Source organism: Nematolebias whitei, chromosome 5, assembly GCF_014905685.2.
Source record: "Nematolebias whitei isolate Nwh7 chromosome 5, NemWhi1, whole genome shotgun sequence".
NCBI classification, from domain to species: domain Eukaryota; kingdom Metazoa; phylum Chordata; class Actinopteri; order Cyprinodontiformes; family Rivulidae; genus Nematolebias; species Nematolebias whitei.
The window spans coordinates 25,847,767-25,860,631 of NC_056502.1; the positions used below are offsets into that span (position 1 = coordinate 25,847,767).

The 12,865-nt window shown below is 37.9% G+C and overlaps 1 protein-coding gene across 1 annotated transcript in view; it reads left to right on the plus strand.

The window, feature by feature from the left end:
- LOC119410162 (F-actin-uncapping protein LRRC16A) overlaps nucleotides 1–12,865 on the plus strand; it is a 71,147-nt gene that overhangs the window by 32,023 nt on the left and 26,259 nt on the right. Inside the window, exons 11-17 of the mRNA XM_037677073.1 lie at nucleotides 500–594; nucleotides 2,459–2,545; nucleotides 4,080–4,183; nucleotides 6,519–6,596; nucleotides 7,070–7,140; nucleotides 11,207–11,311; nucleotides 11,542–11,611. Coding sequence (XP_037533001.1) covers nucleotides 500–594; nucleotides 2,459–2,545; nucleotides 4,080–4,183; nucleotides 6,519–6,596; nucleotides 7,070–7,140; nucleotides 11,207–11,311; nucleotides 11,542–11,611 — 610 coding nt within the window. The remainder of the gene's footprint in view (nucleotides 1–499; nucleotides 595–2,458; nucleotides 2,546–4,079; nucleotides 4,184–6,518; nucleotides 6,597–7,069; nucleotides 7,141–11,206; nucleotides 11,312–11,541; nucleotides 11,612–12,865) is intronic.

The window sequence follows — 12,865 nt, forward strand, 5'->3', positions numbered from 1 at the left end:
CCCTGTCTGCATTGAAAGTGCTAAAGCTAGCTGTTTCTGCAATTTGTGCTTGAAAATTATTATAAAATTCTTTGCAAATTACTGTGTAATGTGAAATGGACAATAATCCACTTTGGTCTTGGTCTCACTCAGACTAGCTGTAAATGAAACTGAACTTTATTTCTCCAAAATTGGGTTGTTCGGCAACAGGTAACATATTTATTGTTTATAGCCTTTCCACAGAAAATTATTCAAAAGATACAAACTATCGTTTCATTTCCAGCTTTTTATGTGTCATAAATATACATCATACGTATATCACATTTACAGTGTCATATTTTTGTGTTTTCATTTGGACTAAGAAACTTTTCAGTACAGACACATTCATTAATATAGATTGTTAAGCATTAGTTGTGCTGAAGCATTTTTTTGTCTGAGGTAAGCATTTTGTTGTACACTGGACACAAACGAATAACAAGATGTTTTTTTTTTCTTTTCTTTTCTATTTTTTACATTGTAGTGAGTTTGCCCAGAAGCTGGCTACTGCCCTGGCCCACAACCCAAGCTCAGGACTCATCAGCATTAATCTCTCTAACAACCCTCTGGAGGACAGAGGTACAATGGCGTTCAAAGATGATGATGTGATGTTTGAAGTCCTCCAAAACACGTCTTCACTTTATTGACTGATTAGATTGTGTGTTACATTCTCTATATGGGGATGATTCTGAAAACACATAAAGATTATGTTGTTCAGTTGAATGTTATCTTTTACATGCAGTCTGTTTATTGTACATTTTTAAATGGTTTGCCGTAGTTAGAGTAAGACCTCAAACAGGCTTGAGAATAGTGGATACAGAATGTGATATGAAGACATTCAAACTGGAGCAAAAAAAAAAATAGACGGGTTTAACTGAGATTTTTTTTTACAAGTAGGAATAAAGCCCAAATTCTGCTTCTTTAATCTTAAATATGCATATTTAGTTCATTATATTGCATGATTAAACACCACATTATTTTGCTTGTAAGTTGTTATATTAACTTTTTTAGTAGAGTAGTAATATCTTTAGCCTAAGGTCTTTCTGTCTTTCCAGAACCCAAAAAAATCAATATACATGCCACTGAGGGGGAATACTCAGGGCCTTCAACACCTTCTGAGAAGTCAGCACATATGAAATGTTACCGTACATTTAGAATTTTAATTCATTATTTCCATCCAACCATTATCTTTTACCCGCTTCTTACATTTTGGGTCACGGGGGTCGCCGATGCCCATGTCCGGCAATCACTGTGCGAGGGGCGAGGTACACCCTGGACTGGTCTCCAGTCCATCACAGGGACACATAGAGACAAACAACCATTCACTCTCTCACTCACACATAGGGACAATTTAGAGTTAGCAATCAGCCTAACATGCTAATTCAATATTTACTTTAGATAAATATTTTCTATGTAGTATTTCTGAATAATTTATCTTATTTTCTGTAAACAGTTGAGCACAACTTTTTAAATTCATGAAACTACAGTTATCCAATCAGATTTTCCTTCTATTTTTTTTTGTCTCTAGGCAGAAATAGGAGCTCTCATTGGTTAGGACTTCACTGTTGTTAGTGAAGGCTGAAGTGAGTCGGAGTCTCTAGGATGAGATGAGAGAAAAATAATCAATAAAAATGCTAATGTAGAGAGGGTGGGCCCAAAACACGGGACTCAGGACTTCAGGAGGGCCTTGCAAAGTGTGTTATTTATTTAGACCACTTGAAGAATTGTGACGAATTCATTTGCAACCCATACAGAAATTGCTCTAATAAAAGATTGCTAAATATCAAATTTAGGTTTTCATTGATAATTTTCTGTATTAAAGTTGTGTTTTGGTTTCATTATATGATGAAACTTTACAGTAACAGTAAGTTCTGTGTGTTTCTGTTAAATTTCAGTCTGAATTATTTAAATTACATGTTGTACGTGAGAGATCGTGTGAGCCGCATGTCCTTCTGGGTAAGGTTGTCCTGTTATCTTAGCTCGTAGCTTAGCTTCTCAGCTTAGCTGTGTTTAACAATCCAAAAACACGATTTTGGACGGTTGAAACAGATTTTAAAGAGAAAAGAGAAAGGGAGGGGTCAGTGAAGAGCACCAGAGTTGAGCCTTTTGTCATCCAGTGTCTTCAGTAGAAAGAGAGAGACACGAAGAAACGATAAAGCTGATAAATGAAAATGAGGTTGATAATTTTCATTTATCATGCGATTAATTGATTTATTGTTTATTGCAACAGGCCTAACTTATAGTCAACATATATATATTTTTTTAATGAGGCAGAAATAAAGTAGCTGGCTGATGCAGACAAGTAGCACCTGTTGTGAGATAATCTGCCTGTAAAGGGGTTTCGTATGTAAAATGAAATGGTGTCTAAATGAATCCAGCTTTAGAATAACAATGCTGCAGCACCAAGAAATGAAGCTAACGTGTTGTTTTTTTCTTCCTGCAGGAGTGTCATCACTGGGGGCTCAGTTTGCCAAACTTTGTAAGGGGCTCAAGCATTTGAACTTTTCCAAAACCTCACTATCACCCAAAGGTATGCGCGGTCTTCCTGTATCCCAGATGACTAAATAAGTGAATATTATAAGAAGGTGGCACAGTTGGTAGAGCTGTCAGTGAGCTCAGTGAGAAGGTTGCTGGACTGAATTCTGGTCTGAGGCCTTTCTGGGTGGAGTTTGCATGTTCTCTCCGTGCATGTGTGGGTTTTCTCCAGGTACTCCTGTTTCCTCCCACAGACCAGAAACATGCATGTTAGGCTGATTGGTAACTCTAAATTGTCCCTAGGTGTGAGTGAGAGAGTGAATGTTTGTTTGTCTCGTTTGTCTCTCTGTGTCCTGTGATGGACTGGAGACCTGTCCAGAGTGACCCCCGCAACCTAAGAAGGACGTGGATGAAAAAAATCGATGAATAGAATAAAACATTAAAACAAGAATATTTACTCCACTGTAAGCCAATAAGAGCATCACTTTGTGATCAGCTAGATTTTGTTTGGTTATGTATTAATTTATGTGCTCTCTGAAAATGTCCATTAATAATCGGACCGCATCTCCTGCTGGCATCATGAGACTTAATTAATGTAGTAATAACTTGGTTAGTCAGAAAAGGAATAAAATATTTATTCTGATGACCCTATTTGTTTTAAATTGCATAAATTTTGTTCTTCAACGCATATTACTTAAGAAGGCTGGCTGGCTGGCTGGCTGGCTGGCTGGCTGGCTGGCTGGCTGGCTGGCTGGCTGGCTGGCTGGATGGATGGATGGATGGATACTTTATTAATCCTGGAGGGACATTTGAGGCATCAGTTCATTTTATCCTGATGAAAAGTCCTTTTATTCTTTAAAAAGCCTGGACTGTTTGAACAACATTTGTTCGTCTTGATCATTTCAGTAACATTAAACGTGTTTCCAGTCAATTTAAATGTTCTGACAGCCCGATGGGACTCCCATGTAAACCTGTTCTGCTCTCAGGCAGGCAGTAAAGAGAGATCATGTTTTGTTGTGTGGGTTAGAAAAGAGCTCATGGCTCTTTAACTGAACCCTGATTATTTGTCAAAGGTCAAATCTATAAGCTGTGCCTACAGAGGATTGTGTGCACTCTTTTTTTAATACCAGTTTTATTTTGATAGTTGGTGTCTGAAGGTTTATTTCCGTTTGCTTTGATCAAAACTTTGCATACATCCAGTCAAACCTCTAAGTATAGATATGTTATAGTGGGTGTCTGTTAGTGTAAAGCTGCCTACTGCCATCAGCATCTACACACACACACGACCTTTATCTCTTAAATGCATACTGATCACAGAAAGCACCCGAGCACTTACCGTAATAATATTTGGAGCTCGGTCTGTCTGCAGTTTCCATTTTGTTTGATACATTCTATCTTTTAAAAAAAAATCATTTTTACAAAAGCATGAAAAGCAAATTGTTGTTGATTCAAATTCTGATCCTCTTCGTTCCCATCAATGCTCATTTCCTCTGCTGTTCACTTCACTGTCAGAACATCCAACGGAGATTCAAGTGTTGTGATAATGCTGAAACTATGGGATTCATTTTATTATCTGTGTATGTTTCTAGGGATAAACAGCCTTTGCCAGTCACTGAGTGCCAACCCATTAACCCCCAGCAGCCTCGTCCATCTGGACCTCTCAGGGAACGTGCTTCGAGGAGACGACATGCAGGTACTACATAAAGCAGGAAGGGACAGAAAGAAAAGTGACTGGGCACCTTTTTATACAAGATGAATACAAAAACCTGTCTCCGAAATGTATACTGCACTGTAAAAGTAAAAAAAAAATCATTTTGGACTGGCTTATTCATTTTTTTTTTTTCAGTGCAGTGTTTTCCCTATCATTATCCAAACAGGCCTGCCCTCCTAATGGAACCATCTGACCTCCATAAAGCTCATGTAAAACATTTATATTTGTCTGTATGTGTTCGCATGTGACCTGTGACCAGCACTGTGGCTGGGGGGCTCAAAACCGATACATCATCCCCCATTCTGCTCTCCAACCTCCTGGGACTTTCCTATCTAAAATGTAACTGAATTAAATGATGGTGCACTAAAACTGACATCATTAGCTCATGTACAACTTATCTGCACATCCAAACTCCTGCTAGCAGAGAACGCATGCACAGACTGTCTTTTTTGGGGGGTTAGACTCGCTGTTTATTAACACTAAAAGACGTTTATATGTTTTTGTGATTAAGGTATTTTTTATATTACAAATCACTACCTGTGCTATATGATCATGTCATCTGGACAGTTTCTTTTGACTTGATTTAACCTTTTTTTGTGATTTATTTACCTGAATGATTGAGCTTACAAACTTTTTTACCTGCACTATATATTTTTTATGCTCTTTTTTTCTTTTCATATTTTCTTGCCTTTCAGCTACTGTTCAGTTCTTTTTTTAATTTTATTTAGCTTGTTTGAGCCTTTTTCTGCTAATTTTACCTTTTCTGTGATCATTTTGACTTCTTCCTCTTTAATTCATTAAACGTGGTCTTGAAGCGTATGTCTGCTCATTTGAGCATTTTTTGCTGGATTTCAGCTACTTCTGTGTTCACTGTAGCTTTTAAGCTTTTTTGAATTTTATTTTTCTGCTAATTTGTGCTTATTGGTTCATATTTTTTGTATCTACTTTTCCACTAATGTCAGTTATTTGTGATCTAATATGACTCTTTTAGCTTCAACTCATTTAGGCTAAACTTTGGTGTGGTAGTAGCCGAGAGGAATCCTCAACCCATACTGCAGGCTAAATAAAAATTCAATACAACAGTCAAACGCACTGTTCTATTGTTGCTGGACAATTTAACGTCCGAGTTCTAACTCTGCAACGATGTAACTTGGGAATATCAAACTTTACAGCTCAACAACTCATGGGTCAGCAATGATGCTTATTGGTTTTAAGGTCATGGGGTCAACTTATAAAACTATTAACTGCTTTCAAATGCAAATAAAACTTGAACTTTTGTCTTGTTGAATTAGATAAATAGATGTTCTTTATTAATCCCAGCATGTGTGTATTTTTATGTTTTGCAGGAAAAAACAAAAATACGTTATTACAGTATTCATTAGAAAGATTGCAATAAATTTTTTTCAAAATATGCAGCCCTAGCTCCAACTAAAGCATGTTCATGTTTAAGTTAAAACACATCAGTGTTTTGTTGTATTTATATGCAAATATAAAGTACTGCCATTTTTATTTAGGACTAAGTGTTATCCCCTTTTTTTGGAATTTTACCCTTTTGTTTTTGTGTAAACTAAATAAAGTGATATATTGAGATAGTGACAGAAAGAAGTGACTGTCATGATAACTTTTGGAAAACTGTTTTTGTCACAAAAGGCTGGTGTTGGTGAACCCAGTGGTGTAGGCGAGGACTCAGAATAATGTAAAATAAATAATTTATTAACAAAGCAAAAGAGCTGACAGGGCAGCAAAATAAACATGGATAAACAGGAGGTACTTACATAACAGACAGACAGATAGACAGACAGACATCACCAGTGGACATAAGACAATGTCAGGACAAAGACTAACACAGAGAAACAGACTTATATACAGGAAACACCAGTTAGACCAAGTGAAGGCACCTGTGAGTAATCACAGATGCCAGAGAAAGAGACAGAGGATGCAAGACATGAATACGACACAAGATGGAGCTAGATACTAAAGAAACACAAACCCTATAAAGAGAAACAGAGGATCAGAGGGAACGCAGATAAACACGACACCAGGGACAAAACCACAACTCCTACAGTTTTTCTTTCATCTTGCAATACCAGCTGGTTTATCTAAATTTATTTAACATGGATCTCACAGGAAATCTTTTTTTTTTACATGTAATATGAACAAAACTCAGTCACGGTGTGTCTTGATTTGTACAAGTCTAAAATGAACTACAACGCAATTGGTAAAAAAACAACAACAAAAGCTTTAAAATTAGTCTAAATGATTCTGTTAACTTTGTTCAACCCATTGGAACGATCTGATGCAATTTCTTTGTTTCCAGCACTTCTACAACTTCCTCGGTCAACACAACAGCCTGGTAACTCTTGACCTCTCCAACACGGACTGCTCATTGGATCAAGTGAGTCACTCCATCTGCTGAATGGGAGGGGGGACTGGATTAAATGCAGGGATAATTAGAAGTTTCCCATCTATTGGGATATTCAGTCACACTTTTAATCAAAACATAACCCACAGGTTTACACAGCTACGCTCTGTAAACCAGAACATTCAGTTAGATTTGCAACTCGTTGTCTGATGAACGTCTTTGTTGACATTTTGCAGAGTTCCTTCTATGTTGCAGTTGGCTGCATGCGAAGTTGTCTAAATACTATATCGATGTGGGTCTGAAAGCCAACTGCAGCTTATTGATTGTAGCCAGCTGTCAGACAGTCACTCAACATATGGATTGGCCTCTAAATTATAGTTTTCTTGCTAATGCACAGCCCTTTGTGCATTTACACATAAACAAATACTGAAAAGTTTTTAGAACAATCTGAACGCCGGTCGTGTTCTCCTCTGATGCTACGTGTGTCGTCACATTATGTGTTTCAGGTTTGCGAGGCTCTGCTGCGAGGCTCGGTCAAACACCTTGCTGTTCTAAGTGTGTCCAAGAGTGTCTTCAGGTAAAAACTTTCACAGCTCGACTGACCAAAATGGATGAGAGGAAAGAGTACAACCCTTCTGGTACTTTTATTATGTTCTGTAAAAAAAAAGATCCAGTTAGAAGTAAAATTATATGATTTTTTTCAGAAGTATTAAGGTGACATGCACAAAAAGAGTGGAAGGAACTGCAATAATTAATAATTGGCCAGTTTTGCAGATGCCAAATAAAAAAACTTTTGTTAGGGTTGAGTTAAAATAGAATTCTTAAATAAAAAGTGTTTACTTAAATTCTCGATCTTATTCATTAGGTTTCTGCTATAATGTTTAGTTTAAAAAAGTAAGTGATCGTGATTTGATTTACAAATAAATCCAAATTTATAATTAGATTTAAACTTCAAAAAGGAATTATGTAGAGTCAGTCAAAAAGTATTTTCTAATTATATAATATTTTAGGAACAAATGCTTGTTTTTATACTGAAAGATGAGATCATAGGTTTAGCAAAATATCAGGTCCTAAGCTTCTGGATCAGTCTCTGTTATTGGCTGACACCTGCTGGTGATGCTGTGTAATCACTAGCTTGTGCTTTCTGCTGCTCTGGAGATCTGGCTATTTGCACATCTGGGACCTCATGTATCAAAGAGTGTGTTGTTTTCTAACTGAAAGCTGTCGTAGCAGAATGAAACATTTTATGGATTGTGAGTCAGATATGCTCCTAAATAAGTATCTGGGTGTAAAAATATCTCCACTCTTTGCCACATGAGTGCAAAGAAGAGTGTGTGGATTTGGTTGTCACTGAATGAGCTGATCAGCCAGCGAGCACTTATGAGGCATTTCCATCTTTACACATTTTTTAATAAATTAATTACCCTAAACACAGAGACACTCTGGAGCTTGGTCAGTCTTAGATTATTCAGTAAGTAGTTGATGTGAACAAACAAGTTGCTGCGCTTCAACAAGCTCAGAAAACCAATGACGGCATATTTCAGTGCATTTAGGTGAGTTTCTTTACTTTGCAGTCTCGTACTGTGAACTGAAAAAGTTTGCGTTGAGGTGAGCAGAGTTTCACAGCAGGTCAAAGGAGTACAAACCGGATTCCAAAAAAGTTGGGACACTAAACAAATTGTGAATAAAAACTGAATTCAATGATGTGGAGATGGCAAATATCAATATTTTATTCGTAATATAACATAGATGACAGATCAAAAGTTTAATCTGAGTAAATGTAACATTTTAAAGGAAAAAAATATGTTGATTCAAAATTTCACAGTGTCAACAAATCTCAAAAAAGTTGGGACAAGTAGCAATAAGTGGCTGGAAAAAGGAAATTGAGCATATAATGAACAACTGGAAGACCAATTAACACTAATGAGGTCAATTGACAACATGATTGGGTATAAAAAGAGCTTCTCAGAGTGTCAGTGTCTCTCAGAAGCCAAGATGGTAAGAGGATCACCAATTCCACCATTGTTGCGCAGAAAGATAGTGCAGCAATACCAGAATGGTGTTACCCAGCATAAAATAGCAAAGACTTTTAAGTTATCATCATCAAACGTGCATAACATCATCAAAAGATTCAGAGAATCTGGAACAATCGCTGTGCGTAAGGGTCAAGCCCGTAAAACTCTACTGGATGCTCGTGATCTCTGGGCCCTTAAACATCATTGCACCTAAACAGGAATGCCACTGTCAAGGAAATAACAGAATGGGCTCAGGAATACTTCCAGAAAGCATTGTCAGTGAACACAATCCACCGTGCCATCCGCTGTTGCCAGCTGAAACTCTACAGTGCAAAGAGGAAGCCATTTCTAAGCAAGCTCCACAAGCTCAGACGTTTGCACTGGGCCAGGGGTCATTTAAAATGGAGTGTGGCAAAATGGAAGACTGTTCTGTGGTCAGATGAGTCATGGTTTGAAGTTCTTTATGGAGCACTGGGACGCCATGTCAACTGGACCAGAGAGGACAAGGATAGCCCAAGTTGTTATCAACGCTCCGTTCAGAAGCCTGCATCACTGATGGTATGGGGTTGCATGAGCGCTTGTGGCATGGGCAGCTTGCATGTCTGGAAAGACACCATTAATGCAGAGAACTATGTTCAGGTTCTAGAACAACATATGCTCCCATCTAGACGTCATCTCTTTCAGGGAAGACCCTGCATTTTTCAACACGATAATGACAGACCACATTCTGCAGCAATCACAACATCATGGCTACATAGGAGAAGGATCCGGATACTGAAATGGCCAGCCTGCAGTCCAGATCTTTCACCTATAGAGAACATTTGGCGCATCATAAAGAGGAAGGTGCGACAAAGAAGGCCCAAGACGATTGAACAGTTAGAGGCCTGTATTAGACATGAATGGGAGAGCATTCCTATTTCTAAACTTGAGAAACTGGTCTCCTCTGTCCCCAGACGTCTGTTGAGTGTTGTAAGAAGAAGGGGGGATGCCACACAGTGGTAAAAATGGACTTGTCCCAACTTTTTGGGGATTTGTTGACGCCAAGAAATTTGGAAACAACAGATTTTTCCCTTAAAATGATACATTGTCTCAGTTTAAACTTTTGATCTGTGATTTGTGTTCTATTCTGAATAAAATATTAGATGTTGGCACCTCCACATCATTGCATTCAGTTTTTATTGACAATTTGTTTAGTGTCTCAACTTTTTTGGAATCCGGTTTGTACATGCACTCACGCAATGTTCCCTTAGATTTTTTTGTGTGTTTATACATGAGACCCCTGGAGAAGAACTGATGTGTGAAATGTGGAGCTTCTTTCAGACGTCATTAAAGAAAAGAGGGCAGTAAAAGTTGTCTAATGGCTGCTCAGAATTTAGGGAAGCTGAGCAGACTATGAAAAGTAGAAGGAAGTGTTCAGAGCAGAAAACAGGACTACAGTAGTCCCTGTATTATCGCAGGGGTCACGTTCCAGACACCACCACGATAGGTGGAAAACCGCGAAGTAGGAACTTTATATTTATTTTAGTATTTATATATAGTTTAAGGCTTTATAAACCCTTCCCACACTCTTGCAATGTTCTAAACTCTTAAATCTACATCATTTTAACAACATACGTATCTGTACTGTACAGTACTGCAAAAATGTATATGGGTACTCACCAGTGAAGATACTACAACTTGAAGGATTAGTTCAGCTTCAGGATTATTTGTGACTTTCCTGCCAGTCCTGTGAGCTTAAAGATTGATCATTACTTTTGACTTTACATTGCAAAACTATTTTTACCACATCAGTTTATCCGCTACTGTTTGCTCCCTCCATTGCTGTGCTTTGAATTTCGGCAGAAAGCAGCAGCTGGAAGCACTGTTGGCTTCTGGGCCATGTAGTTCTTTTGACGTGCATTACAGTAATGGACTATTGAAAAAAAACTACAAAATGGCAGTACCTGTCTGAAGTATTTATTTATTTTTTGTTTTGTTTTTTGTCCTATTGGTTGGTTCCCGCTCCCATTAACTTTTTATCCCATACCGTCCCAATTGCGTAATATTAAAGTTGACAATTGTGTGTCGTGTACAACCTTACATAGAAAAAATGCGAAAGAATGAGTCCGCGAATGTCGAACCATGAAGTATCGAGGGACTACTGTACTATATGTGGAAGAAAAGCAAAAGTAGAGCACATCAAAGTTCATGCTCAATCATCCAGGTAAAAATCCAATGATGGTCAGTCATGTCATCTGGGCAGTTTCTTTTTTGTGGAAAGACGTTTCGCCCTCTATCCGGAGGGCTTCATCAGTCTGAGGAGCTCCAAGAAAACTGAAAAATAGAGCCGTTGTGTAGCAAAAGTGGGTTTTCCTGAGATTCTCAGTTTTTAAAATCTTCACTGTTTGGTCTGATTTGTGGTGCATGGAGTTTTTCTTAAATGTTTTATAACATTTAAAGTGGCATGTTGGCTTTTGGCATCTATTGAGTAAAATATGAGTCAGTCTTTATCAAATCTGCTGTGTCGTTAAGTTTTTCTCTGGTTTAGATTACAGGAGTTTTTAATCTCGTATAGTAAATGATCAATATATTTTGAATCCTGGCTGTTTTACATTTTTCTTGTGTTTTATTTTATTTTATTGTGTACAGGAAAGGCAAAGAAGTGCCTCCGTCATTTAAGCAGTTCTTCAGCAGTGCTGAGTCTCTCAGGTCCATCAACGTGTCAGGAACCAAGCTGCCGCAAGACGCCCTGAAGTTAGACACATATTCAGTTTCAAATTCACCTTCTTTACTTGCAGCTGAGCAGCAGCTCTTTTATGATTCTCTGTGACCATTTGTAGGTTTTCTAATATTTGCTTTTTCGCCCAAATGATTTAAAATAAATGTGACTTCTCAGATAAAAAGCATTTGCTCAGTTTGCACAAACTTCAACAGTTTATTAATGATCTGCTGACCTTCTTACTGCCTGTATTTTATCCCTGCAGAGCACTCCTCCTTGGCCTGGCCTGTAATCCCAGTGTGAAGGACGTGTCTCTGGATCTCAGCTGCTGTGAAGTAAGAACTTCATAAATGCTACACAGGATCTTTCACAGTCTATATGCTAAGACTTCCTATTTTGTTGTGCCAGTTTTTCACGGCAGCCAGGGAGTGTCCTCTCACAACAATCCAAATAAATCTACTATATATATTTTTTCTTACTTTTTTGTCCATCATTTCAGAAAGTGAAACTCATATACGACACAGATTCACTACACATAGAGTGAAATATTTCAAGCCTTTATCTCTTGTAATTTTGATGATTATGTCCTACAAATGATGAAAAAACAAAATTCAGTGTCTCAGAAAGTTATAATATTCCACAGCCAGCTTTTGGTGCCTTTGTCAGTGTGGGCAGGAGCCGAGTCCCGCTGGAAAAATAAATCAGCATCTCCATAAAGCTGCTCAGCAGAAGGAAGCATGATGTCTCTAAAATGTTCTGGTAAATGTTGTGTTGACTGTGAACTCCAGAAAACACAGTGGACCAACACCAGCAGAGGACATGGACCCAAACCATCACTAACTGTGGAAACTTCACTCGGGACTTCAAGCAATGTGGATTTTGGGCGTCTCCACTCTTCCTCTATACTCTGAGACCTTAATTTCCAAATGTCATGAAAATTTACTTTAATCTGAGAAGAGGACACTGGACCACTGAGCAACAGTCCAGTTCTTTGTCTCCTCAGCAGGTAAGACACTTTTGATGTTGTCTCTGGTTCAGAAGTGGCTGGACTTGAGGAATGAGACATTTGAAGCTCATGTCCCGGAGTTAATCAGCTGATTAGGGTGTGACACCAGGAGTTTACAAAATGAAATCTCTTCACAATATTAAAATTTTTTGAGACACTGATTTATTATTATTATTTTTTCATTATTTGTAACCTATAATCATCAAAATCACAAGAAATAAAGGCTGGAAATATTTCACTCTGTGTAATGAATGTAAGGTATGAGCTTCACTTTCTGAAGTGATTGACATAAAAAGAACATTTTCACAATAGTCTAATTTTTTTTAGATGCACGTGTAAGAAAAGTGACCGTTAAAAGGTTTGCCACATCAAAATCCAAGATGGCCACCAGATTCAGATCCCTATTTTTTATTTATTTATCTTTTCTGAATTGGTGCTCCAGGGAATCAAGCATCTCTCACCCATTTAAAAGCCTGTCATGAACTACTCAATGAAGATGGTCCAACACTGTTCTGAGTGTGGAAACAATAGGGAAAGCCAGCAGCTCTGTTGTGGTTTAACATTGGAACTCCAGCACCGTGAG